Genomic DNA, 26,133 nt, shown 5'->3' with positions numbered 1-26,133 from the left:
TCTTAGACAGGCGTTGGGTAATTACGTCGGCAATGTTTCTAGTCAATTGTTCTATGTGGACATGTGGACAATTTGGGAGCGATTCACATAAATCCTAGAGCCATGCTAACTAATCCCTGAAGCAGTTCAACCACCCCGCATAATATTTTTGGTCCGATTAAATTGCAGATTAACTATTCTTTGTGGCTGCAATCCCAAGTAACTTTGGAATCATAATGGCTAATTGTTGAAGGAGTTTGAATCCTAGGCAAATTAACTGCGAACAGAGCGCACGTTAGATTCACGTCCTGAGATCACAAATCGAAGGTCTAGACTCTAGCTCTTGCGAAGTCATCTTTTAACGAGAAAAGACATCTACAGTAGGTTGAAGTACGCTAGGTTTGACGTCAACTTCTTAAGAAATTGTGGCCGAAAGCTACCCCCATGCCATCCGATCTTGTCAAAAGTAGCCTGTAGATTATATTAGGAGTGGGGTTTGATCTTGGAACTATTCATCAATTGAATACAAAATTTATCTGAAGTATTGGAAGTAAAAATTCTGGAATTAGACTGAATTGATTTGTTGGGTTTGTTGGATGAATTGTGACATTATACTGTATAATTTATTATTGAGAAGAACACATTGTTTACTGAAGTTTAATTATTGCATTAAACAATTGCATTGTCTATTACAGTTTAAATTATGGTTTATTGGAATGTCGTTGAAAGCCCTAGTTCTTAAGAAACTCTAAGGTCAGAAAATTGCCCTAGCATACTACAATGGTATCAGAGTGAAAATCCTACTAGCCTGGATGGTCTTTGAAGATGCAGTAGCTAAACAAAAATTTTGGCAAGGAATTTGCAAAGTCTTGGCGGAAGTTAGAAGATCAGCAACGGAAACTATTAAAAGATTGCAAGAAGGGAACAGAGTGGCCCTTACAAAATTAGAAGAATTTAAGAAAAAGGCTGCAACATCTAAGGAGAATGAAGGGGATCCATTCCATGAACCTGATGATAAGAACACACAACAGGAAACATGTATATGGAAATGGGACGATGATAAGCCAAAGCCTGCAAAACAAAGTACAAGAGAGACTAAGATAGTGGCAAAAGCATGGGTGTGGTGGTATCCCCCTAAAATGAAGGAAAGGAATGAAGATAATGATCATAATGGATTGTCTAACGATCAATTCTAAGATGGAATGCCAACCTCAGCTGCCACAACTAGTGCACCCCTTGACTGTGAAAATAAGATAGGTTTGGGGAAACATCTTGAATGTGAAAGTGGTACAGTAGGCAATGATTCTTCTGTTGGATCAGAGGATGGGCCACTGAATGGAGAAAAACCTCGAGTTGAATTACAGCTTGAACCTCAAGGAAATCTAGATGTTGAGTTTTTGAACTTGGGCGCAAGTGTGAAAGGGAAAAAAGGAATGGAAGGCCCTTCGAATGATGTGGGTGGCATTCATAAGACAGAGGATATAGCACCAGATGTATTTTCACGACCTTGTTTTCCAGTAGGTGAAATTAACAGAGAAGATGTTTTAACACAAGGCGATGCAGAAAATGAAAACAACATAAGCCATGGATTTTCTGTTGGTTAGCCAGATGAGTTAGTGAATAGAAAACAATCTCTTCCTTCATTGCAGGATGAGGTCGGAAGAAATATGGATGACGAATTTTTGAAGTCAAATTCAATTGTGGAAGGAAGAAAAGGACTGGAAGTCCTTTCTAATGATATGGGCGTAACCATGAGACAGATGATATAATGCCAGCTATTTTTTTGAAACCATGTTTTCCAATTGGTAAAAATAGCATGGAAGATGCTTTTACACAAGATGATGCAGTAAATGGAAATCAAGTACGCAGTGGAATGTCTATTTGATCACGTGATGAGTTATTGAATGCAGATGTTGAGACGGTGGACACAAAAATCAATGATGGATTACAAAATGGGGCAAATGAGATTCATGATGATTCTGGATTGTTGAATGGCATGAATAAAATTAGAAGACAAGAAGGATCTCAAAATCTGTCATGAAAGCCACCTGAATCATCTATGCAACATGTTTCAGGGAACAATAAGGGAGAGCAATATGTATTTGTTCAGGAAGATAGGGAGAGTATTTCAGTCTTCCAGGAGGAGACGGGTATAGGTGGAAAGCAACAAGAATCAGATGTAGGGGACTTTATAGAGAAAGAACACCTTGTAGAGCAATATGGTGCTTTAAGAGAGTTAGCAGTTGAACTTGTCGAGCCTAAGGAGCCAGATCAAGATGGAGACTTCAAGGCCACTGTTATTAACTAAGGATGTTGTCGAACAGTCGTGGGACCACTGTGGAACAGCATCAGGAGAACAATACCTGTGAGATTGAAGTTTGTCCAACAGCAGGCCACGTTGTTGAATCCCACCTCTTCTTTCCCTTGGTTGATGAAGTGTTGGAAGGAAAACTTAAAGGCCAACCTTCTAATGTACAACATGACCCTATGGTGGGAAACTTAAATCCATGCGTAGAACCAAAGGCCGAATCATGCCTTGATGCAATTGATTCGTCAAAGGAAGTGGAACTAAATGAACAACTTCAAGGTGAAACACAAGTCAGTAACACTGAAAACCCCTCTGTAGAAAAAGTTTCTATAAATATTCGTTTTGCAGCAGTACATTAAAGAAATGTTGATGAGAAAGGCACCTCGAAGGGAGTAGCTTTTGATCAGGAAGTTTCTTCTATGAGGGACATAACGCAACCAGAAGGACACTAGGAAACACGTGATCTATAGGAAGGAAAGGAGAAAAACACCCAGGATTGCTCATCAACGTCACCTTTACCACAAACTGCAAATAAATGCCATCATAGAAGGTCCTTTAATAGATGTTCTACATCTGAAAAAGTGGCTCTTGTTCGTTATGTATCAGAGCATCAATTTTCTGTTGGGGACTTGGTATGGTCGCACGGGGTAAAATGAGGAGCCATCCCAGGTGGCCTGGAGAAATTTTCAATCCCACAGATGCTTCAGAAATTGCAAATAAATATTTTTGAAATGATAGTTTGTTAGTGGCATTTTTTGGTGATGCCACCTTTGGTTGGTGCAAGGAATCTCAATTGGTACCTTTTCAATCTCATTCATCACAGAATGCAAAGCAGACCAATGCAAGGGTTTTTCACAATACATTGATGCATGAATTGGATGAACTAGCCAGGCAAGTGGAGTTAGGATTATATTGTTCTTGTCAATCTGAAGAAGCACGGCATATACTTGAAAACAAAGCTATTGCTAATAGTGGAATTCACGAGGGTGCAATTGTGAATAATCTGACAGACATTTCCCATGCCATTTATTCATTTGATCCCTCAAAGTTCCTTTCAACTATCTGGAATTTTTCTGAATCTCCCCATATGGAACGCAGCCTTGAAATACCATAGCTTATGCCCAAGCATCTGCTATCCTTTGCTTATAAGGAACTTGTATATTCTGGTAAGATTTCCATGGAGGATTCAGGCATTCAAACTGCATCTTTAGGTAAGCGGGGCTTCCCAAAGTCTGTATCCACGTCAGAGGGTACATCAGAAGGTCGTATTCGTCAAGTGAGCAATTCAGGTGCCAAGTGAGAGCGTTATAGCTACAACTTTTATGCAAATCATAAATGTTCCTTAGAGGGAAATCAACCAAGAAGGATGAAGACGAGGAGCATTGGTGGCCTGATTGCAAGAAGTGAATTTGCAAGAGAGGACATGGATGGCGATGAAACACTATTTAAGCTTGCGGGTTCCAAGACCAAGCTTTTGAGCAGACTGCTTGAAATCCTGTAGAAACGTCTAAAGTTGGACTCTTGCTTAACCGATTCAAGCTTGGAAGACATGAATGTAGGCGACTGGATGGTCGAAAAGATAAAATGTTACCCAGCCAAGTCACAACAAGGAGAAGAAGAAGAACCTTTGCCTAGAACAACGAGTCCATTTTGAAGGAAGCGGCAATGAACTTGTCATTGCTTGAGGACAAGCAATGTTGGGAAGGGAGGACTGTAATGTTCTCGAGAAATTAATTGCCCAAGAGATGAAGTATACTATCGATCCTCGTAGGTTATAGTCCTTGATACAGGGGAAAACCCCAAAACACCCAATTTTTGGGCAGCTAGGCAAAAAAACCCAAAGTTGGGGTTTACCATGAATTTTACTCAATTAATTAAGGAGAGAATCCCCTCAAGGAAATCTATAAATACAAGAGGGTTGAATTCATTTGGATCATCATTGGATTGGATCATGTGTCTCTATTTTTTCTTGAGCCTGAGGCTCTGAGGGTTTTAATACACCTTTTCTCCCTACCAATTTCGGTGATGAAAGATTCCACCCTAGTTAGTAACTCTTTTTTTCTTTGTTTTGGCAAACAGGGGATCATCTAATTGAAGGAGGAACAAGGTCAATTGTATCTAAAGCAGGTTAAAATCTCTTGAAATACATACAAACATGTTATGTGTTTTCTTTCTACTTGTTCTAGAAAACAAGGAGCTATATGTCTGAAGTTAAGCGGGCTTTTGGTAAAGATCTAAGGAAATGCATGGCCAACTTCATAACGCAGACCACAATGACTCTAAACAAAAAGCACTGAAATTATCCCAAGTAATGCACACTTGTCTTGAAGTAAATCTCCTAGAGTAATTCGGGGTCTCCTGAGACAAGACAACCATTCATCAACATGAAGTGGTGTGAGAGTTAGAGGCATATAATATAGTCCACTAAGACAGGTCGAAGCCTTTCGGAGACGAGCATTGGGTAATTTCGTCGGCAGTGTTTCTAGTCAATTATTCTTTGTGGCCACATGGACAATTTTGGGAGCAATTCGCAGAAATCCTGGAGCCACGCTAACTAACCCCTAAAGAAGTCTGACCACCCCGTGTAATATTTCTAGACCGATTAAATTGCAGATTGACTATTCTTCGTGGCTGCAATCCCAAATAAGTCTAGAATCGCATTGCCTAATCGTTGAAGCAGGCTGAATCCTGGGAAGATTAATTGCGGACAGAGTGCACGTTAGAGTCATGTCATGTGATCATAGATCAAAGGTCCAACTCTTGCGAAGTCAACTAGTAACAAGAAAAGTCATCTATAGAAGGTCAAAGTACGTTGGGTTTGACGTCACCTTCTTAAGAAATTATGGCTGAAAACTATCCCTGTGCTATCCAATCCTATTTGAAGTAGCCTATAGATTATATTAGAATGTGTCGGGTTTCGTCTTGGAACTATTCATTCGTTGAATATGGAATCTATCTGAACTGTTGGAATTAAATTGTGGAACTACACTGACTTGATTTGTTGGGTTTGTTAGATGAATTGTGACACTGTACTATATAATTTACTATTGAGAAGGACACACTATTTACTGAAGTTTAATTATTGCATTAAACTATTGCACTGTGTATTAGAATTTAAATTATGGTTTATTGGAATGCTTTTGAAAGCCCTAGTTCTTAAGAAACTCTAAGGCCAGAAAATTGCCCTAGAATGCTACAATTGTTGGCATGCAAATCGAGGCAACAATTTGCCATGCATATCTAAGGAATGTCATCATGCAAATCGAGGCAACATATTTCTACTTGCAACACAGAGCTAAGCAGATCCAAGGCAGCAATTGGCATGCAGATCTAGGCAATGTCAACAAGCAAAACAAGGCAACATATTTCTGCTTGGAACTCAAATCTAAGCAGATCTGTTTGGCTCAATTTTCAAGGCGCTAAGACAGGTTTTGTATCTGTAATAACATTTGATTTTCCTCTGCAAGCTGAAATAAAAACAAAACACGAATGTTGGTTTTCCCAAGTTTGGTTACTAGGGTAAACAATTGTGTCAAAATTTAATGTTCTTGATTTCTATTTCCATCATGTCGATCTATTAGAAGCTCAACAGTATTTTTTGTGCATGAATTCATACTTGAGTTTTCTGCTAAAATTAAAATCTAAGTAGCCCCTGGGGGGCGGCTCAATTGGTAAAGGTTGTGAAAATGAGGTTCAAATCCCCCTGATTCACTTGTGTATGTGAAAGGGGCATATGTAGGCACCTATAGGTTATAGTGGTAAAAGTCGAAATCGACCCCATGTCACGCGAATACAAAAACCAACCTAGTTGTCGATTCCTCTAGATACGAAATTAAACCAAAACAAAACAAAATCTGAGTATAAAAATTTATTGCCACATTAAATCGTTTTGCTAGGTTTATGAAAAACTACCAAATTCGAGCCAGGGCTTCAACTTAAGACTTAATTTGAGGTTTTTCCTTATTCCTTTGTTGATTTTATCTCGAGTGAACTCTTTCTCTATTGCATGTATGCCTGTGAACCCCTTTATTGCCACGCATCCAGAAACCCTACACCATACGCGTCATCTTTAGGCTTGTTGTATGATACGCTACTCCTTTACAAGAAGAATTGTGCCTTTGTCCATTAAAGAATGTCTTCACCTAGCCTATATCTGCATCATCTTGAGCCATAAATCTAGAATAACCTTTAGGTGATCATTGGGAAGCCTCCCTTGTTGTGCAACTCCACTAAAGAGCAAGAGGAGGATTGCTAAGGTGACAACAGTAATCTCCCTCATTGTTACGACAAGGTCTAGCCTTTGCCTTGCCAAGCCCCTCACAAGGCCTGCTAGATTTTGACTCTTGAGGCAACATTCTCGTCATTGTTGCCAAGGAGTTAATTCAACCTCCTTGAAATCCGAAGCCTAATCTTTATTAAAATTTGGAGAGAATAGCTTATAAACGACAACATAGATTCTCTCCTGGCAACTCCAAAATCTGATCCATATATTTCCTCTAGTAGTTTGTCTAATCATACCATAACTCCAATAAAGAAAAGAACTACCCACAAGATGACCACTAACACTTCCACTTCTCCCATAGTTCCTAAGACTCTTGTGGTAAGGAGCCTCTTTGTCACTTCATCCACCCTAACACCATGGCTAAATCATGGCTTATTGTTGCATTTAAACCATTGGATGTGAGTGGCTTCCTTAATGCTCCTCACAAATTGCCTAATCAATCTAAAGAATGGTTGCCTAAATTAAATGGTACTAATTTACTCCTAACCTAAAAACACATGCATAGATTCTACTAGACTATTAGTGGAAGGTTGATAGAAGAGTATTGGAATTTCCATGCACCCCGGGTCTAGTCTATGCCTTAGCAAGGAACATAAACACATTAAGAATGCCCAACTTTGAAGTACTTTGCACTCGGAATATAACAACAGTGAGATCAATAATAGTACACAAATATTTATGGCCCAAAACTTGTTCTTTACTAGTCCTTCAATAAGAAAATCTTAGGGCTCTTGTACCAGGGATCACGGCCCTTTACTGTTGGACACCTAATCCACTAAGGGTTTATGGTGTGGAAGGTGAATCACGAAGGGGAGTCCAAGATACCTTGGAAGATGAATCCAACGGTCATACAATGTACTTATATGTAACATCTTTGAGAATAATAAAGTAACACACACTTATCATTCATATCAATGCTCATACCAACAGTGGTATCAGAGCAAGTTTTTCTCAAAAACCTATCAGATATGCCCCTCTAAATTGGTCGGATCTGCCACTCTAAGCAGTCCTAAAATATTTGGCTATCTTTGTGTATGCATAGTTTTGACCTTCTACCATATGCTTGACCTTTGCTTGAGTAGTAACGTTTCTCTACCCTTGTTTCTCAAACCTGCGATATCAGAGATGCGCCCGTTTAGATTTCTTTTTGCACATTCGCACTATCCCTAACATTTTTTTTGTGTTGTGTAGAGCACAGAAACGCCTCCAACAACAAAATTGTCTCTAATTTTCAGGCATTGAGGTGAAGCACTGACTCCAAAGGATATGCACACAAAGAAAAGAAAAATTTGATGCATTTCCTGGAAAGGCCATCAAGTCAAGATCATGCAGCAAAGAATAAAAATTTGACCCGCCTCTACACATGTATCACATTTGCGTGAGAAGGCCTCTGTGCACGCACGAATGGTGTGTGCCTGCCCATTGTCCTCTCTTTCGCGTAAGCGCATTATTCAATGACCATGAAGAATTTTCATAGCTCTTGTTGAATGTGCTCAAGAGGTTGTGGCATTTGAATCTTAGACCATCAAGAACATGATCAAAGATATGGGCACCGCATCTACTACTCCGTTGCCGCGCCTTTCTAGCAAGATATTCTCGAATGTCATCGAATCCTGCAAGCATCATGTGGAGGCTTAGAAGCTCGCAGATGAGAAATTGGCCATTTCCAAGTAAGAAGTCAAGACTTAGAATCAAGAATTCATTAAAATTGATCAGGCCACTTTGTTCAACCTAATTCTAGTACCGCAAGTATCAGTTGTTTTGCATGTTGGAAGCTATTAAACAAACTTTTCCGCACCGTATTTGAGCTTGTAGGCTTATTTTATCTGAGAAGTTTAATAGATGGTTTTCATCTCCTTTGCAGTCGAGTGTCATTCTCGTCCGTATTCAAGTTCTATGGACTATTTTGTAAAAACATTCAAAGTAGGGGGATCGTTTAAGTTCTATACCAAGTTTCCCATTTATTGTGTTCAAATTGGGCATCAACATCAGTGTATGTGTCTATTAGAAGGTTGTTTTTGTTTGTTGGCTTTGAGCATTCTTCCTACAATTTTAGAAGCATTTTACTCCTTGGGCATTCAAATTAAAAACAATGATAACTTGCAAATGGTGTTTTTTTGTAAGTTTACCAGTGAAATTGCATTGTAAATGGGTGCATTTTCTGTAGAAACCGACACCCTTCTTGAGTTTCGTGCATGGAGGATCATTGTTTTTTGATCTTCATCCATGTGAACATTTTATAAACATATTCATTCTCTCATTTTGTATAGGATAAGAGGGGATTGACAATGAGGCTTCTAGTTTTGAAGCCCTATTAATCAAGAATGTATAAATGAGCCTGAGTAACAGTGATATCATCTTCTCACTTTGTATCTAATAGGGGGAATTGATGATCAGCTACCAGTTTCGAAGAGCCTAAGACACAACTTGAGCATCAATACAAACCAAAGCCTCAAGGCTGAACCAGAATCAAAGTTGCAGCCAAAGTCAAAGTTATCAGCATGATTCAGTTTACGGTCATCTTCAAACCGATATCAAGAGCACTTCCACTAGCATGAGTCTTCAGCGTCTACCCAGATTTAGAACTGTTCCAGGAACTATGCTAAGTGTTCCAGAGTTGGTGGTCATCCTTAAACCACCACAAGTTGAAACCTCAATGGTCTCCCTTTTTAGAACACTTCCTCTCGTAGAAGACTTTAGCTTCTAACCAAATTTGTAATTGTCCCAGGAACTGCATCAAGCATTAATGGTTGAGACCCCAATGGTCTCCCTTTTCAAAGCATTAGGAAGCACTTTCTCTAGCAGAAGACTTCAACTTTTAGCCAGATTTGGAACTGTTCCAGCAACTGCACTAAGCATTCTAGTGTTGGTGGTCATCCTTAAACCACCACAAGTTGAGACCTCGAGTTCTCCCACCTTATACTATCATTTCAGAGAGCACAGTTAGCCAATTGCTACCATGCATTCTTGCATTTTTTGTATTTCATCTCTCTGCTTAGACTCATATATACCCCTTCGCATTAAGGGGGGGAGGATGTTGGACACCTAATCCGCTAGGGGTTATGGTGTGGAAGGTGAATCATCAAGGGAAGTCCAAGAGACCTTGGAAGATGAATCCAACGATCACACAATGTACTCATATGTAATATCTTTGAGAATAATAAAGTAACTAACGCTTATCATTCATATATGGTTGCTCATTCCAACATTTACAAACCCTAGTACAATGTTATAATACAAGTATGTCCTTTGACTAATAACCTAGGGCTGAGGCCAATTCCTTTAGGCTCTCATCTACCCAAATACAAATACATCTACAGCTATCAAATCACATAGTTGTAGCACTACTAGGGCTTAACCAACCCACTTTAAATCATCAAATTATTAATCAGCTTACCTAGCTAACCTGTTGTCCTTTCCAATCAGCCTCCTAAATCCTTCTATCATCACTGGCATGCTCCTTTAGCCCCCTGTCAAGTGCTCTACCCACCTGGCAATTTTCTTGTAGCTTTTCCCAGACCTTGGCCTGCTCCTTTAGGACCTCAATCTCTCTGCTTAGCCACTCCACAGGGCCATAGCCCTTTCCTTTGTGACTGTGGTTGCCCTTCCTTTCCTCAACGAGTTGCTACAACACCCTAGAACCTAGCTCAACCTCTTTTTCTCTTGTTGAGGCCAAGTTGTCACACCTTTGCCCAGCCTCCAACACGCTCAGCAACCCTTGGCCTGACCTATCATAATCCCCAAGGCCGTCAATCTCCTTCTAGGTCTTGGCCAGCCATTTGAGGACCCTGGCCAATTTTATTAGCCTCCTATGACCCTCTATGGCTTGCTTGCACCTTCTACAATCAACTATTTCAGGCCTCAAATCCTTCCTTACTGTCCTCAGGCTCCTTTCTAAAGCAGCACCTAGATCAGTAGCATTCAAACAAAATTTGGTCCAGTCTTCCTTGAATTAGCAGCAACTCCCTTTAGCTATCCAGAAAACAAAAAACTCAGCCTCTCTCTCGCTTGTTGCAACTCCTCTAGGGTTGTCTACGGCTAGGTCACTTTAGCCTCCACTCCACAAGATGAATGACCTTCTCCACTTGTGATGATTTCGTAGCCTATCCTTTGGCCTACAATATATACTTTTCCTTTAGGTGTCTTGGGAGCCCTCTTAGTCCTTCAAGGGACCCCACTTCACCACTCGACATTAACTTAGAATATAAAATTACTTTCCTTGGGATCCAAGCCCACCCCTTTGTGTTAAAACCCCAAACTTTGGATCCTCTTAGTCCTTCAAGAGACCCCACTTCACCACTCAACATTAACTTAGAATATAAAATTACTTTCATTGGGTTCCAAGCTCACTCCTTTGGGTTAAAACCCCAAACTTTGGGTGCCTTTCCCACAAAGCTCCCTAAGGCTTTTCCACTCGGAAATACCTGCTGAGCTACCAAATTTCAACAAAAAGGAAGATGTTGTTATGATGTTGTTTTCCCTGTCCTTAGAAGGGAGTGCTAGGGATTGGTAGCTAGATTTACCTAAGGGAAGCCTTAAGAACTGTGACCTTTTCCATCAAGCATTCAACAAGAGATGGGCCATGACTAAAGAAGGCATACAACTCTTAGATAAGTTCCAAGGAGCCAAGAAAATTGAGAATGAGATTGTTAAAGAGTTCACAAAAAAGGTTTTATAAATTGCTCAAGGAAGTCCCTCCCTTATACAAGCCCACTAACTAGACGATCCTTGGAAGGTACATGGAAGCTTTTCTTGGACACTTGTACTATGCTCTAGAGGAAAAGGGACCCAAGTCTTTGGAAGAAGCCAAGGTCTTAGCTGTCATGATAAAGCATAATTTGAGCTCGTCCAAAATTTATTTGCTTGCTTACCCAAGTGCTAAAGTTGAAGTTAAAGCTAAGCCTCGCACACAAGTTGACCTTGCCTTGCAAGCATTTGTCCAAAAGTTTAACAAACGTACTACTAAACTAATGCAAGGAAAAATGGCCATGATGAACAGGCTTCCAATTTTGGAAACATAAAGAGGAGCCCATTACAATTTCCCTGCTAAACCATAATTCAATAAGGAAAGGCCTTCCAAAAAAAACCCTTACAATGGAAGCAATGTCACACAACAAGTGTGCCCAATATTCTTGCCTCAACTAATGTGGTTGGCCAAGAAGGGCCTTCTTGGTGTCAAACATGTAATGGCTTCATGGTTAAGAGGAGTGCCCATATATTATAATGAAAGAGGAAAGCCTAAAGCATCTTAACATGATTAATGACAATACTCCATTTAATAACTTGCTTGGAGAATCTTCTTCTCTCAACAATAGCATGAAGAGACCACTCATGAACCTATTAGTGATCATGATGGGCCAATCATGGTTGTTGAAGAGGGATGCAGATTCAAGGGGTTACATTACTCTAGGAGAAACAACAACCAAAACCACCCTCAATCTAGAGTAACCTTTAGGTGATCATTGGGAAGCCTCCCTTATGGCGCAACTCCACCAAAGAGCAGCAAGATTGTTAAGGTGACACTGGTAAGCTCCCTCTTTGATGTGACAAGGTTTGGCCTATGCCTTGTGGGGCCCCTCACAAGGCCTGCTAGATTTTGAGGCAACAGGGAACATTTCCCTTGTTAGGGGGATTCTTGGGCATCTCCTTCCAAAAAGGGTGACTCCCAAGCATTCTAAAATAACTTTTTCCCAATAGCCTAAAAAAGATTGATTTTCTTAAGAAAAACATGACAAAATCCAAACCCTAAATCAAATGTGAACATTTATTTCAAGCTTTCATCGTTCATGTTTGTCATTTTTCGTTGTTTCTCATATATTTAAACTTTTTTAGGATTTCAAATGTAGTCTCCGACAACATTTCCTATGATTTGGAGGATGTCTCCACACATCCCCTGGGCACGTTTCCCCATTTCCATGTCCCCTCATCTTAGAAACGTCAAAGAACACTATAAAAATGTCATTTAGGCCTCAAAAAGCCAACTTCATCAAAAACATAGGCACCAAGCCAATTCTAAAGACACTAGTAATAATGTGCTAAACAGCACTTGCAAACTTGGCTCCAGCTCAAGCGTGCTATTGCCAAAAGACGGTTTTGCAAATGATGAATCAATGACGAATTGAGTGTCTCTTCCTCTTTTTGTCAAGGAGCCTCCAAAATGCCCATGTGGGCCCAACTTGAATTCCTCACACCAAATCCGCTCCAATGAAAGTGTATTCCTCATGTGGGTCGTAATTCCCATGAAGTGGCCCCCACGCTCCACTAAGGCTGCAATATTTCCTCTAGCACTAATGTTTGGGTGTGATCTAAGCCAAAAATCATGTTTGGGACCTCTAAACCCACATTTCCTAAGTGCAACTGTGCATTATAGCAAAAATGGTCAAAACTAATATTTTACTTAGCAAAATGCTAAATGGGAATATCACAGTCCTCCCTGCCAAAACGTTGCTTGTCCTCAAGCAACTGCAACGAAGGATGTTGAAGTATCTACTCCCCCTCCCAAGTGGCATCCTCATCTGGCAGATTCCTCCATCTGATCAAAAACTCCTTGATGACCCAGTTTCTCAAGTGCCTCTCGCAGGTATCCAAAATGGCCTCTGGCTCCAGCACTAAATGCCCCTCATCATCCATAGGGGGTAGTTATGTAGCCACTGTCACCTGTTGTCGCAACGCCTTTTCCAGGCAAGACACATGGAAGATGGTGTGCACTCGACTCCCTGGGCATAGCTCCAACTCATATGCTACCTCCCCAACCTTCCAAGTGACACTATATGGTCCAGAGAAGCAGGGTTTGAGCTTCTCGTCTCCCTTCTACTTGAAGCCTCAAGAAGACCAAGTCACCTACTTTGAACTACCTCTCAACTCTGCCCTTGTCTGCATAAAGCTTTTGTTGGTTTTAGGTCATCCACATGTTGTCTTTGAGAGCCCGCAAAATGTCTTGGCTCTCCTATATCCAATCCTTGGCTCTTGGGGCCTTGCTGTCTCGAAACATAACATTAGCAAAAGGCAATGCATCGTAACCATACAAAGCTTGGAATGGAAACATACCTATGGACATATGGTATGTGGTGTTGTAGCAGTATTCACCCAAGTGCAACCACTGTATCCATGCTCATTGTTGACTTGTCATATAGTTACACAAGTAGCCCTCCAGGCACTTGTTAACTATTTTCGTCTGCCCATCCGTCTAAGGGTGATAACTAGTACTCGAAGTGAGCTCAGTGCCCACCAACTCAAATAACTCCTGCCATAATCCACCAGTGACTGGCTATCCCAGTCACTAACAATGGGCTTTGGGAGACCATGTAGCCGAAATACCTCCCTGAAGAATAATTCGGCCACCTTTGAAGCCGAGTACGAGGCTGAGATGGGAAAGAAATGGGCAAACTTCGTCAGGGGATCCAACACCACGTAAATGCAATCCTTGCCATATACTATGGGCAACCCGATAATGAAGTCCATAATATGCTCTCCCATTTCCCCTCAGGGATTGGAAGTGGCTGCAATAGGCCTGCAACGTGTGACTACTCACCCTTGTTCCCCTGGCGTGTGTCACACTCCCTGATATGCCTCAGAACATCATCCTTGAGGACCCTCCATGCAAAACACTCTCTAATGGCCTTGTATATGTCTTTGTGAACCCTTGGTGCCCTGCTAGTGGTGAGTCATGGGGGGCCTGTAAAATCTTCTCCCTCAGTTGGGAGTTAGGTAATCCGGTCTTGGAAGTAGATCACCTCGTTCATCACCCTATATCGGTCATTTGCCACCATCCCATCAAGGACCTCACACACGAACCAATCCTTGGAGTATTCCACTAGTAGCTTCACCCTTTAATCCGGGGAAATACTCATCAGAAAGAGCGGCTGGCCTCCTGGACAACGCATTAGCCACCACGTTGTGTTTCTCCTTGACATACTGAATGTCAAGGTCATATGCTTGGAGCTTGCTCACCCACCTTTTATGCCTCTCCTGCAACTGTTTCTGCTCCAAGAAAAACCTAAGGTTGTTGTGGTCTGTCTTGACTTTGACCCTGTTCCCCACCAAATATTGTTTGAACTTAGCTAGCACATCCATGATGGCCAGCTTATCCTTGTCATATATTGAGTACAGTAGTTCGTGGGTCAGTAGCTTTCGACTCTCGAAAGCTATGGGGTTCCCTCCATGAATCAACACGGCCCGCACACCCACTCCAGATGCATCGCACTCCAGCACAAAGGGCTAGGTGAAGTCGGGGAGTGCCAATACCAGACAGCTACTCATGACCTGTTTGAGGTGCTCAAAAGCCTCCTGCGCTGTAGTGGTCCACTCAAATGCCCCTTTCTTTCAAGTCAGTGAGGGGTGCTTCTAGCTGAGAGAAGCCCTTCACGAACTTCCTGTAATAAGTGCAGATGCCCACGAATCCCCTCAGCTCTGTCACATTCTAGGGCTCTAGCCAATCCCGAATAGCTCGGAACTTCTCTTCATGGACTCTCACACCGTCCACCCTAATGATATGCCCTTGATAGAGCATCTCAGTCAACCCAAACTCACACTTGGACAGTTTAGCATAAAATTGTTGCTCCTCCAATATACACAGCATTATCTTAATTTGCTACAACTGCTCCTCTCAGGTCCGGCTATAGATCAGTATGTCATCAAAGAACACTAGCACGAACTTCCTCAACTACCCACGAAATATGTGGTTCATGCATGACCAGAAAGTAGTTTGTACGTTGGTCAACCCGAAGGGCATAACCAAGAACTCGAAGTGCCCATAATGGCACCAAAACGTTGTCTTTGGGACATCCTGGTCCCTCACCCAGATCTGATGGTACCCCAACCGCAAATCAATCTTCGAAAAGAACTTAGCCCCCCTCAACTCATCCATCAACTCATTTATACGTGGGATGGGGTAGCGGTTCTTCAGTGTCTTTTTGTTGAGGGCCTGGTAATCTATGCACATGCGCAAGGACCCATCCTTCTTCTTCACCAGAACAACCGATGAAGCAAAAGGGTTGGAGTTGGGCCTAATGTGCCCAAGTGCCAACAACTCGTGGATAGCCCTCTCTATCTCATCCCGATATGCCTTGGGATGTCAGTAAGGAGTGGTGATCACGGCCTGTACTCCCAGCTCCAGCTCAATAGTATGCTCAAACCCCCGGTCAAGTGGTTGACTCGGTGGTATGTCTCCAAACACTACTGGGTACCTGTCCAAAATGGCCTGTATCTCCGGATGTGGTGGCTTGGGCTTGCCCCCAACCTTTGAGATCCTCAACTCCACAACCCACTCAATGTCCCCATGTCTCAAATCAACCTCCATCTTGTGGGCCGAAACAGTCCATGGTGGGTAGAAGTGCATTCCCTGTAGCAACATTGGCTTGCCATCCAGACCTACAAACTCCATGTCCAACTTCCTCCAATCGGTCATGACTCTGCCAAGTGAATAGAGCCACTGGACCCCCAACACCACTTTGGTATCCAATACGTCCACCACAAAGAAGTGATTTTTCATGGAGTAGTTCCCCATGGTCATTGTCAAAGTTGGCGCATAGCGTGTGCACTGCATGTTAATCTGCCACTGCCTTTCTCTGCTCCTATACCTTTGCCTTTGGTATGTCACGTTTTTCCTATCCTCCGATGTCATAGACTGCGTAGCTCCCCCAGGTTGTGCCAAGTCTATGAGCTTTGATACCACTGTAATATTCCTAAGGAAAATTTACAGTAGATATGCAAAGCAAACATAGACATAAAAGCCATAAAATAGTAAGCACACAATTAGACCAAGAAATTGCACCAAAAGCTGCATCGTTGACCCATTTTATTGATAAACAAGGGTGTACAATAAGGTGCCGAAAAGAGTGCACCTGGGCTTGCTAAAGCCCCAAATGAAAGATAAGTCACCCCTCTCCAATATGTTGTTGTGTTGCTCTAGCTTTGCGTTGAAGATGCCGAGAAATACGTTGTTGGTTGAATAGAACTGTTGTTAGGGCCCTCTCTGGTGCTCAAAAATTCTGGGAAATTAATCCCGACCTCTCCACCAAATACGTAGAATAACCCACGAAGGATTTCGCCAATGATTGACTTCGGAAATTCGGCCCTATTTTCCCTCAATGGCTCAATTGTTGGGTGATTTGACCCACCTGTAAATCATGTTGCAAATGACCTCCAAAATAGCTGCAATCCTCACCAAAATACTTCCTCTGCCTTCTCCCCAGCTTTCAGCCCCAACCACACCTCACACTCCTCAACCTCTCGAAGTGCCTCCACCATGAACTGCGCAATTCCTACGTTGTTGTAGTTGAACCTCTCACTGAAATCAAACTCCCTGCTGCTGGTACATACTACAAACTGATAAGGATAGAACTCCCTCCTTGGGCTAACAGTCGAAGTCCATTGAAGCAAGGGTTGAGATCTCTGCTCGGAGACACTCGTGTGCTAAACAGCACTTGCAAACTTGGCTTCAACTCAAGCATGCTATTGTCAAAAGACAGTTTTGCAAATGATGAATCAATGACGAATTGAGTGTCTCTTCCTCTTTTTATCAAGAAGCCTCCAAAATGCCCATGCGGGCCCAACTCAAATTCCCCACACCAAATCCGCTCCAATGAGAGTGTATTCCTCATGTGGGTTATAATTCCCATGAGGTGGCCCCCATGCTCCACTAAGGCCGCAATATTTCCTCCAACTCTAATGTTTGGGTGTGCTCTAAGCCAAAAATCATGTGTGGGACCTCTAAACCCACATTTCCTAAGTGCAACTGTGCATTATAGCAAAAATGGTCAAAATTGATATTTCACTTAGCAAAATGTTAAGTGGGAATATCACAACCTCTTTAGCAATCTCATCTGCCATCATTGAAATAACTACTTGTCCTCTATAATTCATAAATTGCTCTATTTTCTCCTAAACACTCTTAAAAACACATTATAAATGAAGTGACATCCTAAATCTTAACCAATAACTCATTTCATTTTATGAGCAATTTCTATTAAAGCACTTGTGTTATTTCTCTAATTGGCTTCATTTCATTAAGTAATCTTTACATGCTTCATTGAATCATTGTTATAAATTGATCTCATTGTGGTTTTTTGCTCTAAGTGTTTATCATAATCTTGATTATAAGTAAATTGGTATTTCTCTCTTTGAAGCATCTAGTTATAATTGTATCTCATTGAAGCATTCGCATTTGCATCTCATTGCATATTAGATCTTATCTTGCATTCTTAAAATTTACCTCCAAGCATAAGTTTGGTTGATAGAAATTTTAGGACAGCCTTCTCCCCACTCAATTCAAGAAGCTTGACACTTAAACAACGATTAAAACAGGTGGCCTTGCAGTTCTCTCGTGGCTCAGTCCCTTATAGGAACATGAGGCATTTGGGTTGCTAGAAACCCTGGGTAGGTATCATTAGTGAGGCCATAGCCTGGCATTCACCCATGGTCTAGGCATATAACTTAAAATCAACCAAGACTCTTGCATCACACATAGTTTAGTCTTGCTTTCATTCATCTAACATGGTCATTTTTTGCATTTCAATTGGTTATTGTAATTAGAATTATGGGTTAATTATTTACTTGCAAGCTTTCTATTCTCATACTTGTTGCCTTTGAAAATCATATCATAATTGAAGCATCCTTACTTGATGTACAAGCTTTCTTTTCTTGCAAGTATTATCTCAAGCTTTATTGCTCATATTTCTACTTGCTTGACCTCTTGTACTAATGCTTTTTTTGTAGCATTGCTATCTTTGTAACTTGGAATATTACTTCATTTGCAAGTATTATATCTGAGCATTGTTTATAAGGCACTGGTCTATCACATTTCATCTTGTTGAATGTCATATTTAATCAAATCTATATCTTTAATAACTACATTTCTCATTAATAATCATACTTGCTAGTTAATCATTAATTCAAATTATATTGAGTAGTAATTGCATTTTCCTTGTCTCCTAGAACTTGTTGTTTTCAACAGGTTATTCTTTTTTAATCATCTTTAGGGACTGCCCCCCATAGCTTGCCTAGGAGAGAGCTTAAACGAAGAGAGTTGGGAAAAGGTGGCAGCCCCTTCTCTGAGTGTTGCGCCTTCAAAGACTATACCTTGTGGGGTTGAAAACTTTTCCCACACTTAGGTGTACATCTTAAGCGACAACATTGCATATTATCAAAGATTAAATGTAGAGAAGATAAAGGGAACAAATGTTTCTCGTGATCAACAGGAATCTGAGAGAATCAACAACCAAAATGCAGAACAAAACCTAAATTCACATAGAAAAGAGATGCATTAAAATGCTGCCCTAATTTCTGGTCAGCTCTAGCTATTACAATACAGGGTGGAAACTGACCATCCCAGTATTGAGTAGAAATAAAATAAAAAAAGCTATAGATACAACATTTAGTAGCTGCACCATCCCATGATTGGAATATGTAACAGTGTAATTGCATCATAATCAGCTAAGTCACATGATTCTCTGTATTTCAGAGCTGAATTTCAAAATTTGGTGAATTTTATATAAGATGTGTCAAAACTCGTTCAAGTTTGCTAAATGCCAAAGCCCACTCGTTCTTGTTTAGATTTTATCATGCCTCATACTTGTTCATGTATCAATTTGTTTAAACTTTATGGCTAGTATATCATGGTTCATAACACTTATCTGCTCATATTTTATCAATTTTTTAGATATCATGTGTTAGACAAAGATCGCAACCACTTTTAGTAATTTTAATGTTATTATTTTTCTACTTTTTAAAATTTGAAATAAATATATTAACGAACTTGATGGCAATTTTTTTTCCAAATTTTATTGAATGGTAAATTGTATCTGAATTTCATTGGTGGCAAATTCAAATACAAACCATGTGACAGGTAATCAATGGTTATTATAACGCTCTTCTGGTGGCCATTAAGAAGCCCAGCGAAATGATAAATGTGTTGTAGATAATAACAAGGTTTCTTCTTTGTCAAACGAGGAGTAATATCATGCTACACACTTGAGCAAAGTATATATCAAAATCAGAAGCTAAATCATTCCCCCATAACTCATAATCTAGGTCACCAGTGCCTACAAAATTATAACAATCCTAACCCTGAATTTAATATTGTAACATAAAAATATATACTTTGAAAATAATTTAGCATTAATTAATGCTCCTTACAGTTAAGAGACCATAAAACAAAAATTACAGACTGCAATGGCAAATGAGCATGTACATGTTCAGAAAGAAATGGACACATGCATGCAATGAGAAGTATTAATTGGCAGCATAGGCATAATTGAATTCAAAAGTGCCGTGTAGATTGAAAATAAACAGTTGACATCCAGCTTATAATCAATTAAAAACATAAGCACATAAATATATGAATGGCATACCACAAAGCCAAAAAGACTGAACTGAATATGGAATTTGGAAGTAATGAATCAAATCCCAACGAAAGCAGGGATTTGATTGTTGTATATGTAAATTTGTTTGTATGTTTTGTTTCCCCAACATTAAGTACTTATTTGAATGGCATAGCACAAAGCCAAAAAGACTGAACTGAATATGGAATTTGGAAGTAATGAATCAAATCCCAACGAAAGCAGGGATTTGATTGTTGTATATGTAAATTTGTTTGTATGTTTTGTTTCCCCAACATTAAGTACTTATTTGAGTCTTGCTTTTGGATCGACAATTGCCACATCGTTCATATTGCACATATTTTCTCTTTCATATTTATTCATATATTTGCAGTTTACATTTAGCCGGGCATAGTTGTAGACAATAACAAGTAAAATTCTCTCTTACTACAAAACATATGGTATATTAACATCTTACCCAGTGAAGATCTGTATATGCAGGTTCATCAACAAAAAACCTTAGACTTGATGCTTCCTCTTCTGTTAAACAAAGAAAATGTATCATAAGGCACTGAACACTCAAAACAAGGCAAATTGACAACGTAAATAAATCCATTCTTTAGTAACACATTATGCAGTCTAAAAAAAACATCAGCTTAGAAAGCATTCCCATATCCAATACAGAGCAATCCAGGATATATATAACCATATCATACTTACACTGACCCTTTGTCCAAAGTTAAAGCATAGATTCTCTTAGAAGAAACAAGAAAAATTGAAGTAGAAAACCTATTCTTCTTGATTATCTTAAGCCTATACAGAATGCAAAGGTATTTCTTTTAGAAGAGATTAAAGAGCAGATTCAGAACCGACATCTAATTGTGAGAAAAAATTTAAGTCATTGACAAGGCACCAACCCAAACCCCTGTCTCCCATAAAATTGTGCTTTTAGATATCCAGTAGGATAAATCAATCACCAATTACCCAGAGTTTGTGCACATTGCATTGCATGCTAACTCCTCTTCTTCTCTCTATGTCTAAAGTTGTGTTGAAGGGTGCAGGGAGAGCAGTCTGTAATAGCAGTGTCAGAACCAAGTTAAACGGTTACTCTCACCAACGTTAATGTTGAAGGAGCAGACAGGAAGCTCCAACATTTATTCTTAATATGTGAACATTCATTAACAATCACTTATATTATTGTCAATATTATATTAGTGACATGTGACCAATATGACGTTAGTGAAATTCTTAGGTGGCTAACATAATGACTCTCCAATGCTATAAAAGATGTAATTATTTTTCCAAGGAACACCTGGCATGGAAACTCCTGGGCATTTCACTGCATTTGCATATGGTACTCAATCCAAACGTATCACCAATACTCATGGCACCTAACCCAGTACAGGCATCAAGTGAGACACGCAGCAGAGGCATCCAAACCAAGGAATTGGCCCTCAGTCCCCTAAATGAAGTTCAAATTACTAAATGTTGATTTCTGAAAACCAGTGCCTAGGTACAAAGATCGGATCTAGATTTACACTACTGGAATTCATTAACCAAAAAAACAGCAGAAAAAACTTAGAAAAGCAAGAAAAATAAGTAAAAAAACAATTATCGTGCATGCACAATCTTTTAACTCTTCAAAACCAGTTCATCATTCAAATAACTTTCAAACTTACAATAGCTCCCATACTGGGAAAATGGCTTTGAAAAAGAATACAAACGAAACCGAGCAAATGGGAATTTCCAGCTCTCGGAAATCTGCCTTGGATCAACTCTATGCTGGACCATGTTGTCTGTACGGCCTGCAAGATAATGGTTGCCCTCTTCTTCGTTTCTGCTGCAATTCTTCTCCTTGCCCGTAAAATCCAAAAGTCCTTTTGATTTTCTCTCCCCTTCTCAAAATCATTCTTGAAAAAATAATTGATTGTGTGCTCTCTTTCACTTGGCTTCCTTTTATAAATTTGAGATGGCCAAATCCCTAATCTCAACAGTCAAGATTAAATCTAATCTTGAGTTGAGATCAATGGTCCAAAATTCAACTTAAATCACTAGTATCCAAACATACACACTTTATTGAATTAAACTCACTTTATAAAAAGACATTCACTTTATTAATTAATTAATAAAGTGAACTCCTAAGTCTAAGAGTCATTTAATGATGATTCTCACAACTTAGGCACTTTGCTTTAAAGGAAATACCTGTCAAAGCTACAATTCATCAACACTCCCTCTTAGCGATGAAGGTATTCTCCACCACTCGAAGCTTATCTCAAAAGAAGAAAAAGGTTTGGTGAGTATGTCTGCAACTTGCTCATCTGTCGGAATATATTGGAGCTTGACTGCTCCCTTGAGGACCCTATCTCTAATGAAATGGTATATGATCTCGATGTGCTTTGACCTATCATGAAATACTAGATTCTCCGAGAGTTTCATGCAACTCTGGTTGTCACAATGAATCAGTGTAGGCTCCATCTCCTAATCAAACAATCCTCTAAGCGAGTTGTGAAGCCAAACTGCTTCACAACTAGCCAAACTGAGTGCTATTGAAGTTTGTTTCCTGCTGAACCAGGAAATCAATGCAGACCCCCAATTAAAACAACACCCAGAGGTGCTCTTCCGATCTATATCACTTTGTGCCTAGCCTGAATCTGAATAGCCCCACCAAGGTGCCTCAAGCCATACTCCATTGTGCCCTGCAAGTATCTAAGCACATGTTTTGATGTGATCCAATGCATCTATCTTGACTCCACCATGTAATGACTCAAGATGTTCACAGAATAACAAACGTCTAGTCGAGTGTTGACCAAATACATCAATGAGCCAATCAATTGTATGTACTATCTTGAATCTGCTAACTTTGACTCTGAAAAATCCACCTTCTTCAGGTTAATCACCGTCAGAGTAGCCATAAATCTAATGTCCTACATCCTGAATCTCTTCAGGATCTCCATTGTATACTTCCCCTATCCAAGGAAAATCTCTCTCAATCTCTGCCAAACCTCAAGCACCAAAAAGTAATGCATCAACCTAATGTCTTTCATCTCAAATTTTATTGCCAAGTCTTACTTGCAATCAGCAATTAGCTTTTTTGCCCCAATAAGAATCAAATCATCGTCATAGAGCACCAAGATGAGGGGCTCAAAACCACCCAGTATGAAGTATAGGTTGGAATCTACCTCACTCTTGGTGAAGCCCATGCTCTGCAAATACTTGCCTATCTTGTAGTACCTTGCCCTCAGTGCTTGTTTGAATCCATACAAGGCTTTCTTAAGCCTGCATACATATGACTCTCTGTCATGTACCTCAAACCCCTATAGCTACTATACATATACCTCTTCCTCAATATCTCCATTCAAGAATGTCGTCTTCACATCCATCTAATGAATCTTCCACCCCATCTCTGAAGCAATAAATATCACTGCACAAATAGAAGAGTATTTGGCAGCAGGAGCAAAAGTTTCATCGTAGTCTACTCCCTCTTCCTGAGAGAATCCTCGGGCAATAAATCTCGCCTTATATTTCCACATTCCCACAGTTGCATGCTTGATTTTGAACAACCACCTAGAAGTCCCATTGACTTCCCTACTGGTTTTGGCACAATCTCCCATACATCATTCTTCATGATGGAGTTGTGCTCCTCCACCATGGCATCTCTCCATATACCCTATAGGCTGACTACTTCCTCAAAGCTGGAAGGCTTTAAGTCTATGATGTTGGTCATCAAACCAAAATATGTCAGAAACTTCCATGGAGGCTTGCTCTCCCTAAATGTGGTTTTGGGAGCCTCCACATGATCTCGAGCATCTCTCAAGGTCTGCTCAAACCATTTGGGACTCCTATCTGATTTGGAGGGGTCTAACTAACCCTCCTCCCCTGAAGACTGGCCCCTTGCATTAGAAATCTGTGAACTTTATTCATAAGGTAACCAATAACATTGTCGTATTTGGTCATCCGGCTCTGTCGAAGCTTGTTCTTCAAAACCATCTTCCAGTTGAAATCGTCACTCTAGAAGAGACTAACAAGGGCATCAAACATGTTCCTGATTGTGATCTTATCTGCCACAAGGAGGGTCAAGTGATCTTTCACAGCATCTAATATCACCCTCTATGCTCTGACATCCTTCTTACCATGTGCTCCCTGATCTGTAGGATTTGCTTGCATTGGAAGGACCTTCTCCACATTCACCCACAAGTCTTGCTCTTACAAGAGCAATGTGACTCTTGCCTTCAAAGGCAAGAAATTTGAAGCTCCATCTAGTATGTCCTCGAACCTAACACTACTTCTAGCATGATTGTCTTGTTCTTAATCCTTCAAGCACTCTATATATCTGATGTTGAGACCTCTAAATCTGATAGATCTACACTCAAGAATTTTGGATATGCTTTTTTCTTAAAAGCTCAAGCTCTTATACCATGTTGATTTATGAAAACCAATGCCTAGGTACATAAATAAGATCTAGATTTACACTATTGGTATTCTTTAACCAAATAAAGCAATGGAAAAATTAGAAAAGCAATAAAAAGCGGGAAAAGGAAATTCTTGTGCATGCACAATTTTTCTGCTCTTCAACATCAGTTCATTATTCAAATAACTTTCAAACTTACAAGAGCTTCCATACTAGGGAAATGGCTATGAAACAAAAATACAAATGAAACCTAGCAAACTTGAATTTACAACTCTCAAAAATATGCCCTGAATCTCCTCTATGTTGGATTGCATGGTTTGTACAACCTACAAAGCAATTTTTCTCCTTACCTAGAAAATCAAAACATCCTCCTTTCGATTTTCTCTCTCTTTCTCAAAATCCTTCTTGAGAAAATAATTGATTGTGTCCTCTCTTTTATTTGGCTTCCTTTTATAATTTTAAGTTGGGCAAAATCCCTAATCTCAACAATCAAGATTAAATCTAATCTTGAGTTGAGAACAATGGTCCAAAATTAAACTTAAACCAGCTTAGATCCATCTTAACCCCAGATCTATCAAGCGCCGAGAGGGATCAAATCTCTTAAGATGCAAACCTCTTTTAAAGTGAAAAGAGATTTTATCCCTCTTGGCGCTTGATAGATCCGAGGTTAAGATGGATCTAGGCCAGTTTTTATATACACATACCATATCTAGGCTGGATCCATCTCTCCCTCTCTCTCTCTCTTCCCTCCCTCTCTACTCTCCATCCCTCTCTCCTTCTCTATCTTAATTCCTCTCTCTCTTCCTTGCTCTCTCTCCCTTTCTCTCTCTCTCTCTCTTCCCTTCAACGTTGTCACTATCTCCCTCCCTCTCTCCTTCTCTCTCCCTCCTCTCTCCCTGCTCTCTCTCTCTCTCCTTTTCCCTCTCTCTCCCACCTCTCTCCCTACTCTCTCTCTCTCCTTTTCCCTCTCTCTTCCTCCCTCCATTCATACAATGGAGAATTTTCAATCTATGTAATCAATGTTATATGTAATGTCTAATATATTTTACATTTTAATTTTTCATTGTGAAAGGAGTTGTGGTTTTTCGACATGTGGTATTGATAAGCCATGGTATTGTAACAAAACCTATGTCTAATATATTTTACATTTTAATTAGTGGTTTTTTTACATGTGATATTGATAAGCCATGGTATTGTAACAAAACCTATTTAAAAGTTAATAATATCTACGGTAAAGTGGGGGTGGATATCCATGGTTAGGAAACTTGTTATATTGTAGGCTTATTATACGTATTGAAGTTTAGCATTGACCAATGCAAATTATAAAGTTTAACTTTGAAAATTAAATATTCATTTTTCAATATTATTTTAAAAAATTCCAAACAATTGATTGGACCATAACTTGAAAGCCTTATTGCAACATTTTCACAATATAATGCCATGTGGATTGTTACCACTCAAACTAGCATGGGTCCTAGGAGAGGTTCCTATAGAGCAACTACTAGGTCAATGGCAACAATGGAGCAACAGCCCATTGTCATCTTATCTAAGGATCCCTTCTCTTTACAAACTTTCATCGATGGGAGGAGTCCCAATATATGAGGAATCACGAGAATATATAGTCAATGATAAGATAAGGAAGTGATTCCTACACCTATTCACAAAAGAGGCTCAATTAGATGGGTTGCTTGCTTTATAAGCAAGGTGATAGGCTCTCTTGGAAGGGCTAAGAGGATCCCTGGGGCTAGGGTTTGAGAGTATATCTTGTAGAGATGATTCCTAGGCCTAGAAATCCTTGTGGGGAATTGGTTTTTAAGTGATCTTTGTGAAATTGGCTTTA

At 40.0% G+C, this 26,133-nt stretch overlaps 1 protein-coding gene across 3 annotated transcripts in view; it reads right to left on the bottom strand.

The window, feature by feature from the left end:
* LOC149261419 (peroxisomal acyl-coenzyme A oxidase 1-like) overlaps positions 1–26,133 on the bottom strand; it is a 250,103-nt gene that overhangs the window by 190,551 nt on the left and 33,419 nt on the right. For 2 of the 3 annotated variants that reach the window (XM_089422227.1, XM_089422230.1), the window contains exon 3: positions 20,364–20,425. In XM_089422227.1, the coding sequence (XP_089278353.1) occupies positions 20,364–20,425 (62 nt within the window). Of the gene's footprint in view, positions 1–20,363; positions 20,426–21,564; positions 21,801–26,133 lie in introns of those variants that run through there. The other variant, XM_089422231.1, reaches the window with a different exon arrangement.

The sequence above is a fragment of the Pinus tabuliformis genome, chromosome 6, assembly GCF_031772625.1.
Source record: "Pinus tabuliformis cultivar Carrire ecotype Pingquan chromosome 6, CPIR1, whole genome shotgun sequence".
Lineage (NCBI taxonomy): Eukaryota > Viridiplantae > Streptophyta > Pinopsida > Pinales > Pinaceae > Pinus > Pinus tabuliformis.
The sequence above is the reverse complement of the archived record's forward strand: the minus strand, read 5'-3'. Positions and strand labels throughout refer to the sequence as shown.